The 18351-nt window shown below is 37.5% G+C and overlaps 2 protein-coding genes across 7 annotated transcripts in view; one reads left to right on the top strand and one right to left on the bottom strand.

Annotated features, from left to right (window-relative positions):
* Positions 1-3502: 3502 nt before the first annotated feature.
* On the bottom strand, positions 3503-11141 carry LOC106871284 (probable tRNA N6-adenosine threonylcarbamoyltransferase). Of its 2 annotated transcripts, none has more exons than XM_052974988.1 (13): positions 11043-11141; positions 9806-9938; positions 8720-8839; positions 8496-8596; positions 7753-7827; positions 7547-7642; positions 7201-7250; positions 7017-7095; positions 6589-6688; positions 5690-5746; positions 4785-4860; positions 4064-4162; positions 3503-3613 (listed from the first exon to the last, which is right to left on the bottom strand). In XM_052974988.1, the coding sequence occupies exons 2-13, from the start codon at positions 9918-9920 to the stop codon at positions 3574-3576; spliced, it is 1008 nt and encodes a 335-aa protein (XP_052830948.1). In that variant the 5' UTR covers positions 9921-9938; positions 11043-11141; the 3' UTR covers positions 3503-3573. The 2 variants fall into 2 exon arrangements, with proteins under 2 accessions (XP_052830948.1, XP_052830949.1); XM_052974989.1 differs by lacking the exon at positions 11043-11141 and adding an exon at positions 10809-11011.
* Positions 10000-18351, top strand: part of LOC106871282 (leucine--tRNA ligase, mitochondrial) — a 23980-nt gene continuing 15628 nt past the window's right edge. Inside the window, exons 1-7 of one of the 5 annotated variants that reach the window (XM_014917649.2) lie at positions 10000-10795; positions 13201-13316; positions 13899-13985; positions 14476-14607; positions 15861-15952; positions 17340-17400; positions 17798-17887. In XM_014917649.2, coding sequence (XP_014773135.1) covers positions 13212-13316; positions 13899-13985; positions 14476-14607; positions 15861-15952; positions 17340-17400; positions 17798-17887 — 567 coding nt within the window. In that variant the 5' untranslated portion in view covers positions 10000-10795; positions 13201-13211. Of the gene's footprint in view, positions 10796-11129; positions 11191-11295; positions 11504-11564; positions 11709-11737; positions 12588-13200; positions 13317-13898; positions 13986-14475; positions 14608-15860; positions 15953-17339; positions 17401-17797; positions 17888-18351 lie in introns of those variants that run through there. The other 4 variants (XM_014917647.2, XM_014917645.2, XM_014917648.2 and 1 more) reach the window with 4 other exon arrangements.

Below are 18351 nucleotides of genomic sequence, written 5' to 3'. Positions count from 1 at the left end.
CAAGGCAGTAAATAGATTTCATAACATTTACCAAGAAAAAGTCTTACAGCTGTTTCCGGGATATTTTATATATCCCTTCATCAGAGACGATGTGAGAAAATGTTTGAGTATCAATTATTGTAGAGAAGATATGAAATACAGAGAGAAGTAAGAGAATGAATATAGAAGTGAAATACGTAAGGATATTGTATTTGCAGTTCCATTATTCAAGTAGAATGGTGTGTATATAAGTGGTGAAAAATTTTTGGGGCGAAGAAATTTTCTTGTACTTGGTAGGTGAGTTATATTTGGTCATTCCAAGCATAGGGCCTTGTAAACAGTGTTGGTCGATCGAGGGTCTTTTGGGGTGTGAATTAAAATCTGTTGGTATTGTTAATGGATAGACAGAGGAAGAGAGATGTGTATGATTTGACGGGCACCACTTTTCATTTATGTTTTATGTAGTGTTTTTGGCACCGAAACACTTTCAAACTTCGTATACTTGTATATTTTGTGTTATAGAACAGATAAAAAATGTTGTATTCGAAGTTATTTCATGTAAAAAATTGTCGTATTTCGGTAATTTCAACCAATCACTGACGTCTATTGAGGTGAAAACAATTACTGCCGTGGAATGTAAACTACTACTACTACTACTACTACTACTACTACTACTACTACTACTACTACTACTACCAGCAGGATGTCTATCAGCTTCTGTCAGACTCACATACAACTCTGGTGACCATGACAACGTTGATCTCATTAATTTTGTTCCATCACCATTTCCCAGAACTAATGGCTGCTAACAACTCCTTCCCCCCTCTCTCTCTGTCGACGACAACGACCGAAATAGTTTCTCTTCTCTTTCTTCTTTCTTTTTTCTCTTCTTTTTCCTTTTTTTTCTTCAGTTAAGAGCCATCAATTCTGATTTGACAGACACAACTGTTCTTGTTTTTGTTTCTGTTACTCATGAATAATGATGATGATGATGATGACGATGACGACAGCTATGACGATGATGATGACGTTGATGATGATGAAGACGATGACGACGACGACGATGATGATGGTGGTGGTGGTGGTGGTGGTGGTAGTGATAGTCAACTAGGGCAGAACATATGGAAACGTGAGTATATTTTTGAAGACCAGAGACGAAGGGGCAAGTAGAGGTCAAAAGATTCACAACCACGTATATTGGCAGGCGAGACGGACCCTTAGAATGTTGTCACATGACCGCAACACCCTACGGTCAATATAAGGGTTGAACTACAATGTGGTCAGCTGGGATGTAAATGAACACCCACGTCTTAATGATACCCGAATATTTCAAGACCAAGGACTATGACTAGTGTCACCCTTGATGGAGAGGGAAGACGGATATCGGGGATGGGTTGGAAACCAATAAGGAAAGAAAAAAGGGGGCAACAGTGGACCCGGAAAGAAGGGACTAAAAAAAACTGGAAGTTCTTTGCAAAGAATCCTCCAACATCGAGTCTTTAAAGTTTACGGTGTGCCGGAATAATAATCATAGATTAGTTGGATTAACGCTAATCCTGACAGAGAAAGATTCAAATATTTTGGTGATTGCGAAATGGACGACGTATATGGAAAAGCGAGCGCTCATTCACTCGAAAAGTTTACTTTGGGAAGGGCGAGGAGGAAAATGACTCCCGAGAGCGAAAATGCAATATATATATATATATATGTGTGTGTGTGTGTGTGTGTGTGTGTGTATGTATGCATGTATGTATGTATAATCACAAAGTTTAAGTCTGGTCATAGAGTGACCAATAGTTTCGCATCCACGAAAGCCGCAGCTTTGTGGACAGCTCATCACACTCTCTCTCTCTCTCTCTCTCTTTCTCGATATATATATATATATATATATATATATATATATATATATATATATATATATAGAGAGAGAGAGAGAGAGAGAGAGAGAGAGAGAGAGAGAGAGAGAGAAAGAGAGAGAGACATAGAGAGAGAGAGAGAGAGAGAGAGAGAGAGAGAGACCAATTTCTAATTGAAGTCGGCTAGCGTTTTATAGTTCAGCATGTTAATCTGTAATGATTGGTCGTCTTATCTATCACGTGAGTTTGTAACATTGGTTGAGTCCTGTGCTTTGATTGGTCGAGTATTGCGCAGGATATGGATCGAAGATCCAATCACGTTCTGAGTAATACATTCTCAAACAACTTACCTGAATCTGCTCTGGATCCTATCCTCTGTCTAACAAATGAGCAGAGGGATGAGCGATTTCCAGGAAGGCGAGTCTTGTTATTTTCCTGTCGTCATTCACCAGAATAGAATTAATATAGCGGCCAAGGTTGAATTATCCAAACGATGGATGAACCATACAACCACCGGAATTCGTGATGGGTTTATTTTGTCCACTCTATTACTTAAAGGAGGAATAAAGATTCTGCCAGTTCGCCACCTTAATAATAATAATGGTTTCAAATTTTGCCACAAGGGCAGCAATTTTAGGGGACGGGATGAGTCGATTACATTGACTCCAGTGTTTCACTGATACTTAATTTATCGACCCCGAAAGGATGAAAGGCAAAGTCGACTCCGGCGGAATTTGAACTCAAATGAAATACCGTTTAGCATTTCGTCACCTTAATAATAATAATAATAATAATAATAATAAAATGTCGTTATTCATTTCTTCTGAGTGTTGGTGGTTGAACCTGGTGCACAACGTGACATGAAAGCTAGTAAAACGGTAAAAAATAATTTGTCAACAAATTGTAAAGACAAACTTGTTAGATCTTTTCGATAGAAAAGCAAGGGGACAAGGACACCGAACCTCCGTTAATGGGCAGCTCACCACCACCACCACATCTCTTTCTCCCTCTTTATTATCCTCTCACTCCTCCACTTCCCAACAATCAATGAAAATAACAAACAACCAAAGGAAATGGTTACTGACGTAAATTGAATACCGGTGTGTATGTATTTATATATACATATACATATATCCACACGTGCGTACATACATTCACATACACTCACACGCATGCACAGAGATGCAGGTCTGCATGTACATGTTTATACACACACACACACGCATCTTATACATATCAAAGGGCGAGTGTTGTTAGAAGTGAGGTTACACAAGTCTATAAACACAGGTACATCTAAAGAAAATACAGGTAAGTTGATCATTTCTTTACTCTAGTTGTGTAGGTGCATGTGTGTGTATGGGCATGTGCGTACGTGTATACACATGTATGCATGTATGTAGATGATAAATGAGCTGGACAAACCACTGCCTTCTCCACCTCTGCCGATGATAGGTGCCGTATGTGTGTGTGTGTGTGTGTGTTGACCAATCCACATAGATTTCCGTCCCGAGGTCAACATCTGTCTCGACAGAAACGTTTTACCAACCAATTCCTATGAAAGGGATCTGTCTGGTGCTGTGACTCTACATCAATGCTGCCAAGACCTTAAAGGTCACATTTCTGGAATATTTTCATAAATATTTGCAATAAACAATATAAAAACAATATTTATTTATTTATTTATTTATTTAGAAAACAATAGAAATAATAAAACTTGTTAATTATGTCTCATTAATTGTTAATTCCTCCAAGTGACAAGAACTTCATCTGTTCGATATCTGCAAAGACAATACAAGAATGGATAAACAACCAAATGATTGATTAACCAATTCATTAAACAAATGATTGATTAGTTAGTTGGTTGTATATTTAACCAACTGACAAACAATGAAGAAGTGATATTGAACCAGTGTGTGTTATTAATATTGGCATTACGACCCTCACAAGACACAGCAAAATAAAAAACGTAATAATACTCCTTTCTACTGTAGGAACAAGGCCTGCAATCTTGGTGGGAAGGAAATTTAGTAGGTTACCTCAACCTCATTATTTTAGTGGTAATCATTTCATCAAGAACGAATGGTAAGGTCAACTTTGGTGGAATTTGAACTCAGAACATAAAGAAGGAAGAAATGCTGCAAAACATTTTATCCAGCATGCTAATGATTCTGCCAGTTTGCTACCTTAAGTAGTAGTAGTAGTAGTAGTAGTAACAACAATAATAATACCTCTGGGTGCATCCTGTGTCTTTTAGTGGGGTGGTGTAACCATTCTTGTACATCAATAAACCAGCATAAGCTATCATGGCACCATTGTCAATACAGAACCTGAAGAAGAATTGGAATTCTGGGATTAATATTTAGAAATCTGAAGAGTGAAGGGTGTACAAGGAATGACCAATTTTGTAATGGTTTCTGTTGAGCAGAATGGACCAAAATGTGAAATGTTCTTGTAATCGCTGGGTCTCTCATTTGCTTTCATACAAATGGATGAGAGACAAGTGTGGCTGTGTGATTAAGATGTTTGCTTCTTAAACTCATGCTTTTGGTTTTCTGGCGTTCAAGAATATTAGGCTGTAATATTCTTGGCACTTAAGTGAATTTTTGCTACCCTGGTAACTTTATTTTTTCCGTGTTATTTGTACTCATTGAAAAAATACACATACATTTATATATATATATATATAATTTATATGCATACATACACATATATGCACACACACACACACACAAACACAAGGTTTTGGTTGGCCTGAGGCTATAGTAGAAGCCACTTGCTCAAGGTGCCACACAGTGGGACTGAACCTGGAACCATGTGGTTGGGAAGTGAACTTCTAAAGCACCCAGTCACATCTGTATCTCAGTTTAAATCCCTTCCCATGTTTGAGATGTTATAAAAGTGAGAACGACAGGTCAGTAATTGGTGGGGGGTGATCAATGGGGGACTTACCGCTCGTCTGTTGCAAATAATTTGGCCCCTCTCTCTTCAGCCATTTGACCCATCATTTTTTGTAAATGTTCATTGCCTGACAAAGATTTTTAAGAAAAGAAAAAGGGAAAAAATAAAAGGCACAAAGATATTTTTGGTAACATTGAAATACAGACTACAAAAGAATCATCAGTCGGCCATCCCTGACGTCACCAGTACTGCCACCCAAACGTTTTTACATCTGTTTTCTTCAAGTTAGCATGGGTTAGATGAAACTTGATGATACCAGGTGTCCTTCCTGCCATCAACCCATCGCTTAATCCATTGGTCTTTCCTTTCACACAATGGAATAACTAAAGAGTGGAAGAAATTTTTACTTTAAACAATGTCAAAACAAAGAGGGGAAACAAACCTATGCATACATCATCATCATCATCATCACCATTGCTTTAACATCCACTTTTCCATGTTTGTTCAGGTCAGTTGGAATTCATTGAGACAGACTTTCTACAACCAGATGCCTTTCCTGTTGCTAAACCTCACGTTTCCAAGCAAGGTCATATTTTGTCGTGGCCAGATATGTTTTGCATGGAATGCTGCTGCTGGCATGATGGTGACACTCATTTACAACCATCATGTGATGCCAAGTCAAGGAAACACACACACGACAGTCTTTCAGTTTTTGTCTCCCAAATCCACACTCACTGCTGTGATTGACCAGGGGCCACAGTAGAAGACATTTTCCCAATGAACCATACAGTGAGACTAAACATGGAACCACCTGGTTGGTCAGCAAACTTAACAACACCACCCCTACCTGCACCGAAATCTAAGACCAAGCTTGCTGAGCCTGCAAAATAGTTAAGAGCAGAATTGGAAGATAAGAAGACATTCCATGAGAAAGTGTAGCAAAAAAGGATACTTACAGCCAACACCACCAACAATAAGGACTTCGTTGGAATTGCAGTGGGCCATGGCACGTTCTGTGGGACATAAAAACCCAAAATATTTGAAGAAACAAAATACAAATTAAAAATAAAAATAAGAATTAACAAAATTGGGGACAACTAGGATAACTAAGACAACATGATTTAAATGTTAACCCTTTAGAAACCAGATTACTATAAATAGTTGTTGTTAACAGAGGTGGTTGGTTAATGTAAAACAGAGAACCAGAGTTTCCCCCCATGGCTACACCAACTTTAGTTTACAGTTTGATATCCTGGGATTTACCATTTCAAACATGTGGCCTCTGGCTTCAATAAAATTGGAAGTGTGTTGGGGGGAGAATACACTTCTTCATTGTGTAGGGAAACAATCAGCTATTTTTAAGAAAGTAAAACTAAAGCTTGAAGATATGGCTGCTAGAAATAGCAGCCCTGAGTAACATCTTAGTAACTCCCTTTTTTGGTCCAGCATTGAGGAAGCTGAATGAATGTGAAGGCCCTTAAATGGGACCCCAATATTTTCACAGAAGACTAGGAATGAATGATACCATTTGTAAAACAGTGACACTCGATTTACCACCAGCATCTAACAAGGAGTCACACTCACACACAAAAGGTATCTTTCACTTCCCGTCCACCAAATCTATTCGCAAAGCCTCAATTAACCTGGGGTTGTAGTAAAAGACACTTTCCCATGGTGCCATGCAGTGGAATTGAACTCAAAACTATGAACTTGGGAAACAAACCTTTTGACCATGCATCCATGCCTAAAGTAAAATCTCAGCATGAATCACCCAAACCATTATACACTCAGCTGTTACCATCCCTGTCAACCAGTCATACACCAGGGGATGAGAGATTCAACTATACACACTTACCAGTAATCTCCACCAACATAGCAAAGACTGTCTCCTGAAGAGAGAAACAGAGATCTTCCGGTGTGTAGTCACCATTCTTCAACCATTGAGGGGCTTTCTCCTGAAATATGTCACAGGGGACCATTATAGGGGAGATGTAACAACAGACAGGATGCAGGCTAAATAATGGACATAACAACAGGCCCATTCCCCAAATCCAGTCAGGAAGCCCCAAGAAAGGTCACAAGGTCACTACTCCTGCCCTTCCTTTAATAATCAAACCATACAAAAATATAAATAGAAAAAAAAAGAAAATGAAGTTTACTGTAACCATGGCATCAACTGCTTGAAACATGACAGAAGTTTAGTTTAAAACACAGAAAGGCACAAAGTTTGGCGTGAGGGTGGGGGTGGGAGGTAAAGAATGAAGCAAAAAGCTACAGACTCACCTCAATGTATGAGAGTAAACCAGAGAATGACACATCCATGCCTTTCACAGTGTAAGGGAGTTCGGCCAGTTTCTTACCTCTGCAAAGAAAATAATCATACAAACATTACCAGTTCATCCATTTAACATCCATTTATATCCAGTCTGTTCCAGTCCAATCTGTCACAATATAAATCTATACTTACTTTTTGGCCAGTTGTTCAATGTTGTAGCCAGGACTGGGATCATTGGATAACTGTAATACAGGGAGGAGGATAAATATAATGAAGATAACTGTGATATATAAGGTGGGGCATATATATATATATATATATATATATATATATATTTATAATGGGATAATTATAACAGGTAAGGGTAAATGTACAGGAACAGCTATAATACAAGGTGGCAACATATCTATATCTATATCTATATATATATATTTAGAGAGAGAGAGAGAGGTGAGTTCAATTAGAGGTTATAAAAAACGTCTAAGGGATATTTAACCCAAGTAAAATAAAGAAAAAAAAGCAGTGAAAGTGGAATTACCTTTAAAACTCTGGCAAATCTGTCCAGGCAGTTTCCGACTGCAATGTCAATGGTTTCCCCAAAGATACGATATTTCTGCTGGGAATAAGAGATGACCTGCAGGACAAACAGACAGACAGGGTTGTGTTGAGAAATGGAGATGAAGAGGGAGAGAAAGGGGGAAGCATAGATAAAAAAGAGAGAGGGAGAGAGAGAGGATGTCTTACCTGTGTGTTTCCTCCACTGACATAGAGGACAGTGGGATTCTGTGCCCCGGTCACCAGGCGACCCATTTCAATATGTGCAAAAAAGAGGAATTAAGGAACAAAAACAACAATAAAGGAACAGAAAATAGGAACCAACATACATCATCATCATCATCATCACTATCATTATCACTACAATCAGCATCACCATCACAACCACCCTCACCCTAACCCACAACCACCACCATCACCACCAAAGGAACAACAAATCACTTATATGGTAATTTGACTTGCTAAAAATATCAACCAAATCTCCCTCAAATCATTTACTGCTGCCTTAAAAAGTATAAAAAGTTGATCATATTTTCTAATGCAGGCCTAGATATGTTGTATCTGAATAATAGATGAGATGGTCATGGCAGGATAATGTTTGTAGGATTAGATTTGAACTGGGGCAAAACAACAACATCAACCATCACCACTTTTTGGTATGTGCACACACACACGATGCGTGACACATGCATACACACACATTACTCATACATAAGCACATACGTGTACTCCTAGATACACATATAACCCTCACAGACACATACAAGTGATCTTCACATGTGAACATATGACCCACACACAGACACACATCTTATCACACATACACATCCATAAGTCACCTCCCACACCTACACATATTACCTACATGTGACATCCTCCCCACTCACACACGAAGCCAAAGTCCCTTTTCAGACCCCAAACAGAAGGATATGAGCAATACAATGATTAACTGCCACAACAGGTTTCTTCCAAAGCTGTGCCACTGTGCGTGCCACAATTGCTGTGGACACCAAAGGTCCACCCATTCCAGGACCTGAAAATACAAGGGAAAACAAAATCCAAAATTCATATGTGTTACCATGGAAACAATATGTTTGCTGAATTACTTAGAGGAAGGATATTACACACACACACACATACACACAGATGTACCTACCTTTTGTATAACAAATTACATCAATGTCTTTTGTTTGAATCTGTGCTTCTTCTATCGCTTGGTTAAGAACCTTCAGTATATATTCCTGGTGATGCTTGGCAGTGTCGCGTGGCAAAAAACCTACAGAGAAACATTATAGAACTAACATTGTTACAAATGTTACCTGCATCTACCAAGGCCAAACGAGATGAAGGGTTAAACATGTCAGGACATTTTGCAGTTAAAATTCATGACAAGTTTTGTATCATTTTCATGCCATGCATGGAACTCTCAACCTTTGAGTTTCTTTGTAACTTCTGTTAATTAAAAATAATAATAATGGTTTCAAATTTTGGCACAAGGCCAGCAATTTGGGGGCAGGGGGGAGGTTGAAGACATTGGCCCCAGTATGCAACTGGTACTTATTTTATCAACCCTGAAAGGATGAAAGGTAAAGACGGCTTCAGTGGAATGGTTATGTTTTATATTTTAGTTCATTAAAGCTACCATGGCTTATGCCCAAGCTGGAGCACTGCCTAAAATACATTTGTGCTTCATTTTGGTAGAATGGCCCCAAATTCCTTATTTTTCAGGTAAAAAACAAAATCTCAATCAACACAGATCTGGCAGGTATTGAGTCTTGATATCATAAGTTCAAATCTTATCAGAGTTGAGTTTCTCTTTCACCCACTCCCTTCATGGGTGGACAAGAAATATATGGGAGTTCGTTCCATCAACCACAGCAATTAGCTTTAAAATAACGATCCATGTATCTTGCAAAAGATTTGGTGAGAAGACCAAGAAAAACACTAAGAGACATATATAGATGTCATTGTTTAGTCCCAGAACAACCCTGATTGAGCAAGCCTGTGATCAAAGGAAGTCCAGCCATGACCATTCGTAGGGAAACCCTGAACACATTATCTACAATGTCCTTTTTGTTTAAATATCACAGGGTATGATTTGAAGGAATTTAGCTGCTATTTCTAAAATGTCCAGTGACCATGCAAGCTCCCTTGAAGGCTTGAAGTGAGGTAATAGATACAAGAGGAGGGCAGGAATAGTGAATAAGGTTGGGTGACCATGATGGAATGGTGCAATTCTTACCTTGACCAGGAGGTGTGACGTAGGTGTGGCGAGGGTTGCTTAAAACTTTGTCATTTTTCATAATACCAATACCAAGTTTGTTGGCACTTCCTTCAAATCCAATAGAGATCACCATCGTTAGTTTGGAGGGAATCTAAGATCGAAAGAAAAATAATAATAATAATAATATAAATCACTGGATCACATGATATTCATCTGGTGAAGAGAAAAAGTTTCTCTCCCTCTGGGCGCGTGCATGTGTGTGTGTGTGTGTGTGTGTATGCATGTGTTTGTCCACTTCCTCAGGTATTACGTAAGAGAACGGTGCTAAAGCGAATTAGGTTTAAACGGGTATTGATACTGTCCTGAGATTTTGTACAAGAACGTCTTATCTCTGATGTCCCCCAAATTCTGTGAATCAACCTAACTCTAATCAATATTTATTTGAAACTAAACACGAAGGATATTTCTATAGGGCAGAGGTGCGATCATAGTCGAGTCATATCCAGTGAGTAGTGGCTAGTCCTGTAACCCACCCGGGTAGGTACAGGGGTCACTACTGAATCTCTAGTTTTACTGCGATGGTTCAAGGCGTTGTTTAGCCCCAGGTCAGTTCTGATCGCGAAGTCTATGGTGAAAGGGATTTCGGTCGTGACCCCTACACACCTGTTATTTTAGCAATGTATGTACGACTACATTTACCAATATATAATTTCTGTGTTTAAGACAGTAATGAGTGGTTAGGGGAATGTCTAGCTGTTATTTCTTTCAGATCGAGCGATAGAACAAAAACTCCTACTCCGTTAAGAGGTAAAATATACAACGGTAATTTGCGCCTCCTATTGTCTCTTCCAGGGCCTCAACAGCAATACGACACCATCTGACTGTTACCTCCACTACTCGAAGCGAGATAAACAACTCCAACTTAGAGGGAGACCGGATACAACAGTTAAGATTTAAGGATCACACAACCACAGAATGTACAGACTACAGACACCTCACTTGAACTGTGTAGGCACATTACCTATTTGCGTATATAACTGGTACCTGCTTTACAGTGACCTGTGGCCTAAAACAACTAATTCGACAGCAGCGCCGTGGTTCGAACCTATACAGAACACAGGAGGTCGATAGAAAATATAAAACAGTTATCGGCCTGCCCCACCACTTCTTCTAACCTCAGAACCTTCACATTAAAATAAAACACACACGCACACACACATATATATATATATAAAAACAAAGTAAAACTAATTACCCTAGAAACTTCCTATTTAAAATTATTGTTGTCAGTTTCAGTGTGAAGAGTCCTAATTGCAAAGGAGATAACTCTAACTCGACGAATCTTTTAGATTTATTTCGTATTTAATAATCTTTCATTTAGTTGTTCAAACTTCGTGATTCATGTGAGTCGCACTCATACATACATATATAAACCACTGTAATAATAGTCATGCTTGATTAAAACACATCACATTTCTAGCTTTTAATATTTCAATGTGGCTGGTCAATCATGAAATAAGATAACCACACAGAACCATTGTAAATAGTCGAAGAGCTGCCAGAGTTAAGATACTTTGAGGCGCGATGAATTTATTAGGATCTTCTCAAGCTGCAGTGGTTAAAAACTCCCTCGGGAACAATGGAAGTCTTTTAACTCTGTTCCTGCCTCAATGCATCCCTTTACTCTATACTATAATGATATGATTTATATAATTGGTACATGGTCTGAAGCTCCGCTTATATCCCTCCCTTATAACAACCTTATTTTACACTAATATATATATATATATATATATACATATATATATATATATATACCACGATGTATTATCTGACGTTATGGAAATCTTCGATCCTAAAGATGAAAGTAAAACTAATGCAAGAATGGAATCAAATTTAGGAAGAAGGAATGACTGATGAGGTTGTTCTTATTTTAACGGCAGCATTCCGATTTAGAACTTAATTTGTAACTACTTGATAGACTTCAGAAGCCTTATGTTCTATAATTTAAATGACACGTTAATTGACATGAAGTGTTGAGTTATATTTCGAGAAATGAGGAGTGAAGTCGTGTAGGAAGGACCTCATCTTCCTTTGTGGTAGTTAAGACTTAGGTGAAGCAGTTCGAAATAGAAACTGAAGCAAAAAATCAGATTCAGTTCGCTGAGACCTTATCACCACACCCCCGCTCTTAATTACATGGACTAATTACCTATTTTTATACGGCCTATCGAATCCTATTCCATATTATTGACATATTTATTTCAAGAAACAAAGCCGACTCCAGCTGGCTTCAGAAGCAGAAATGTCGTCACAGTTTTATCTCATAAGTAGAAAGAAATATGCAAACAACTGAATAGCTAAGATGATTCTCTTCTCTGTAAATTATGCAGTGAATCTCCTTATTGACTACAACTTGAACATCGATCTCTTATCGTCTTTAAATTATAATCATTTAATTTATTTCAATCACGCATCTTCGATATAGACGGTGAAGAGCTAGATTTGTCCCCGGTCTAAATTAGGGTTTTTTAGTTTCGATAATTAGAAAACGAAAACCTAAATTCGTTATTCACGAAATTGAAATTATAGCAACAATTAGAAAATGAACTGCTTTCGATTTTGAAAAGAATTCCGATGAACAAAGTATTAAACCTTACATAATCATGGGGAATATTTAGTCTGCGCTCATGTTGTGACCTCCAGAGGTCACAGTCGACAGTTAATTACCGGCGACTGTTTAGAAATTCTCAGTAAATAATTTGTTGGCGACAGTTTAATTTTTGTAAACGTCTTCATGGTAATTATTTGAATTGGAAATTCAAATGTTTTTCTAGATTAATTAGCTGTAAAGTATCACAATTATTTTTGTTTTAGTCAAAGGACATTTAACGAACAGAGTAACAATCTTGTTCCGCGATGTTTAAACTCAAATGACTGCACACATTCACGGAGATTATATTATATAGCAAATGTCATATAAATATATACTTCACATGTTACGCACACATATATATAGGCATTAAATATTTCATACTCGTGTACGGTCACAAACACACACCTATATCAGACATACACACATAATTAGGAGTTTGATTTAATTACTAAAAGTTTCCATGTGCTTGTGTGTTTTTGTTAAAATATGTAAATGTAATCTTTTGATCGTTGTTCAAATCAAGCTGACGGGTTCCATTCGTTCATCTCGAGGGGAAAATGTTTATAAAATCGTTTATATAATGATATTTAGTTTGATTAATTATAAAACGTCTTATAAAGTTGACTTTGTAGTCAGCCAGAAGGGCATTTAGAGGTATAAAGTTACGTGGGTCCGTACTGACTTGTTTGTGTACGTATTTATATAAAGACACATTGGTTATTATTATTATTTTATTTTTAATATTCCCATCAACCAGAAGTGACCAACATGATTGTGGGACGACGCTGGATGAATCCTGACCTATTCCGTAAATGGTTCTGCTGGAAACCATGGAGCAAATACAGAAGTTTGTTCAGCAAAACTGGAATATGGGTAAATGTTTATTAAACTATTATATATTTTCTGTTCTATTGTATATGTATATCACACACACACACTTACATATGTATATACATGAAACATCCTCTTCTATCCCCTCTGTACCACTTGTATTTTCCCCACTGTACCTTGTGGGTATGTCCAGGTGCACCTCCAACACCATCTCTCTCTCTCTCTCCTTTCCTTTCTACTAACGTAGCCAAGAATCTCCTTGAAAGTAAAACACCTTATCTCCATCTCTCGATTATACTTTACCCTTTCAACCAGCACAAAGCCACTCCCTCTCCCAGCCGAATATGCTCCTTTGTCACTTCTATTATAGGTTTGGGAAAGTAACTGTTAAAATCGAACAGCACTCTTCAAAACTCGCACTACGAATAAGGACAAGGTAAAATGACTACATGCTTTTATAGCAAGTTGATGCAGGAAGTTTATCCCATCCCCCTCTGACTTTAAGTTCATACAATTGAAAAAAACCACATTATTTATTGGATGACCCAATATATATATATATACACACACACACAAACTGAAATAGAGGCATTTCTAAAATCTGATATTTTTTACTGATTTCAGGAAAATACTTTCAAAGCTGAAAAGCGAAAAGAAATTGAAGAATATTGGAAACCTAAAATTCAGGAACTTGATAAAATTGGTGTTACTGTAAGTAGAATGATATGGGGGGGGGGGGGATTTCATTTGTCTGTTGGGGATATGTGTTTGGTATGCAGTTCCATTCTTCTGTTAACTCTTTGGTAATAGATGTGCTGTAGAAGCTACTTATTATAATCACAGATAATATTATCAAAATTAAAATCAAACTTCTCTACACAGCCATGGCTGCATTGTCCCAAACTCTTTATTCAAAATGGATAAAAACTTAATCACTTATTAGAATCAGTGGCTCAAATATTGCTATATCCTTTGCTTAATGTTATTGACCACTTATTGTTATTGAAAAATCTTCCTACCAGAGTGATCGCAAGTGAAAATAATAATACACACGTGTGTGTGTGTTTTCTGTAAAGAGGTGGTTAATAACTTGCGGAACAATAAACGTTCTCTCAACCCATTTCCAATTTCTTTTATTTTAATATTGTTTCCCTTGTGTTGACCTTTTCCTAGATTTTTTTCTCTATGTTTGTCTCTCCAGGATCCAAATGCTGACAAATATTATGTCTTATCAATGTTTCCTTATCCAAGTGGACGTCTTCACATGGGACATGTACGTGTCTACACCATAAGCGATGCCATGGCTCGTTATAAGCGACTCCTGGGTAAAAAGGTAAGCTACAATTGGTAGAATAATTTTGGACTCATTAATCCCACAAATCTTGCTCAGCACCATTAAGTAGGATTAAACATCTTCCATGGAAATGAGTCGTTGACCTTGTAGGGACAGTTTTGTTTAATCAGCATTCCTGTCTTACCTGCTTCCAAGCCAGGTAATATTTCTCCATGGCCAAACATGCTTCCAAAAAGTATTGGAAATGAATGGAACCGCTTGTGTGACAGTGACATTCATTCACAACTACCAGACGATATCATGACAATTAGTTTATAAAAAGTACATCATCAAAAAAATAGAAAATTTATGAGATATTCAGCCAAAGTACTTTGGAGTAAAGATTATTTGTCAACATAACATGGCAGTCCTGGTTTAGGGTGAATGCTGCTGTAATTTTAGACCCAGGAGACATCGTCTCCAGTTGGCTATATGACATGATCTGTGTCCTTATGTTTTCGAACAAGGGAATCTAGCACCCCCACTCAGCTCAAAACACAGATTGTGTTGTATAGCCAGCTGCAGACGATGTCTCCTAGGGCTAAATTACAGCAACATTCGTCCTGAACCAGGACTGCCATGTTATGTTGATCAGAAAAATAGCCTGAATATTTTAGAAGAGTTCTAAAGGATCGTTGTATAAATTCTTACATTTTTCACAATGGATCAATGTAAACATGGTTGCTTACTCTGCTGAAAACAGTAGCTAAATCTTCCACAAATAACACACTTATACATTAAAAAATGAAAGGTACATTATATCTGATAATATCATTGATAGACTTTATCTAAAAACAAGATGGTCATGTCTGGATTGTCTTTGATCATAGCTCTATTCAAACTAAGCTGACCTAGGGTTAAGCAATAATTTTCCATTTATATTTCCCTCAAAAATCTTTCAAACTTAATCCTGCAATAATAAGATTTGAACCTATTATCTTGAGGTTAAGAGGTTAAGGTGCTGGACTCCTGAACACGTGGATTGTAAGTTCAAATCTTACTAAAGCCATTTTAGTACATTTCAGAACAAGGTACATAACTCTGTGTCTGTTGCATGGCTAACGACAGGATTTTCCTCCTCCTACTACCCATTTGAGGGGTTTCATACCAAGAAGGGCACCAAACTTTAGAAATGGTAAACCCATGTCTGGAGTAAAGATAAGAGTTTATCGACGCTGGGACAGTGATTGATTTTATTTCTGAATTATTTATTTGTTTTGACATCTCTGGAACTTGTAATGTTTTCCTTTCAGACCATTCACCCCATGGGATGGGATGCTTTTGGTTTACCTGCAGAGAATGCTGCCATAGACAAAGGCCAACATCCTGCAAAATGGACATACAGGTACCAGATTCATTTCTACAGCTATATACAGATACATACTTAAAGGTGCTAGATTCACAGTTATAGCTACATGTACACACACACACTGGCATGGCTGTGTGGTTGAGAAGTCACTTTGCAACCACATGGTTCTGGGTTCTTGGGCAAGTGTCTGCCACTATAGCTGTGGGCCAACCAAAGCCTTGAGTGGATTTGGTAGATGGAAACTGAAAGAAGCCCATCACACACACACACATCTATATATATATTATAAAAAGCAAAGTTTGTATGTTGACCATTGAAAACAGTAAATAAAATTCATAATATTTCATATATATATAAACCAGGTAATTCACGATGGAGTCATACCCAATGACTGGCGTAGCAGCACCATAGTCAACTGCTACAGAGGTAAAGGTGATGCTCTAGATAGAAATAACTACAGGAGTATCAAACTGCTGGATCAGGTGATGAAGGTCGCGGAGAGGGTCATAGCCTAACTAATTAGGGAGAGAGTCTGCTTAGATGAAATGCAGTTCGGTTTTGTGCTGGGTAGAAGCACCACTGATGTTATATTCCTGGTAAGGCAGCTGCAGGAGAAATACCTAGCTAAAGATAAACTCCGATACTTAGCTTTTGTGGAGTTGGAGAAAACCTTTGACAGAGTCCTCCGATCCCTTATCTAGTGGGTAATGCGGAAACTGGGGACTGACGAATGGTTAATAAGGGTTAATAGGCCCCTGTGCCGGTGGCACGTAAAAACCACCCACTACACTCTTGGAGTGGTTGGCGTTAGGAAGGGCATCCAACTGTAGAAATACTGCCAAATCAGACAGGAGCCTGGTGCAGCCTCCTGGCTTCCCAGATCCTAGTCGAACCATCCAACCCATGCTAGCATGGAAAACGGACGTTAAACGATGATGATGATATATATATATGTATATACACAAATATAGACACAGTGTTTAGCTCATCTTTACAGTGAATGTGTCTGTTGCTTGGGTGTTATGTCAACAGATACTCGTTTCTTTGTCCATATTCACAAACCATTAACAATGTGCTTGGAACCATCTTATTGAGATATAAGTTGCCTGGAACTCTTTGACTCCTACAAATGTCATCACCTCTCTCTCCTTACTTCTTCTGACTTTGTTGTAAAAATAAATACTCATTCAAACTCTGCATCTCTTTCTTATCATGTTTCTTTCTATAAGGAGTACTCATTTGCCTAAACACTTCATCTCTTTGTAATTATATTTACTCCTGCAACAATGACACTCCTTCCATGACACACCTCACTGTTGCTTTATATCAACTTTATCTCTTCCCATCACTCCTTGCTCACCTCCTCCTCCCACCTCTGTTTCGCATTTATTTACCTTTTATTTTGCTTTCTCTTTCTTTTCAGTAACATCAAGTCTATGAAAAAACAAATTGAAGATTTGTGTTGCAGCTTTGACTGGGACAGGGTAGGTCTCTCTCTCCAGCTTGGAGATGTACATACATACATACATACATACATGCATGTTGGCATGTATGTATGTATGCACGTACATATGTATGTATAATTTAAACAAAAACGAGCTAAGAGAAGTGTGGAGTGGCAATGTATTTGAATGACATCAATAAATAACTACAGGTCACCCACTCCCTTTCGTTTCCTTCGTGCTGTCTGAAATCCTGTTGTTCCCAATTTTTCTCCTCAACATTTTATAGCAAATGAGGAGCAGAATCTCTGTTGTTGATGTTTGTCTTTTCTTTTTGAGATTTTTTTTGCATTTGAAGAGTTTTCTTTCCAGTGTTCTTATTTTTTTAAATATCTTTTGTTGTTTGTTTTTGAATTAACTTATTTACCCTCATTTACAGGAGATCTTCACATGTAATCCAGCCTATTATAAGTGGACACAATATATCTTCCTGAAAATGTATGAAGCTGGTTTAGTTTATCACAAACAGGTACCACAAATATATATACATATAAATACATATATACATATATATATATATATCCAATTTTACACTTCTGTAAATAATGATAATGATAATATTTTATAAGCTTTAAGCTTATAAATGATCACCATTCATTGACTCAGGTAAATAGTCTAATATTGGGACGTGTAAGCCCTCGACGGAAAAAAGTAGTGTTTGCTGTATGTATGGGACACGAGCCAACACAAGAGTCCTATGTGTATGGTAAGCCCTATTTTTTTCCGTTGAGGGCTTATGTGCCCCAATATTAGCCTATTTATCTTAGTCAATGAATGGTGATGACTTATAAGCTTTAAGCTTATAAAATATTATATTTAAGATATAAACTGAAATTAGGCAATCAACCTTTTTATACATCCTCGTACAGTTATAAATTTGACTTAAAATGCGTATATATATATATATATATATATATATATATATATATATAT

This window comes from Octopus bimaculoides, chromosome 20 (assembly GCF_001194135.2).
Source record: "Octopus bimaculoides isolate UCB-OBI-ISO-001 chromosome 20, ASM119413v2, whole genome shotgun sequence".
NCBI lineage: Eukaryota > Metazoa > Mollusca > Cephalopoda > Octopoda > Octopodidae > Octopus > Octopus bimaculoides.
The sequence above is the reverse complement of the archived record's forward strand: the minus strand, read 5'-3'. Positions and strand labels throughout refer to the sequence as shown.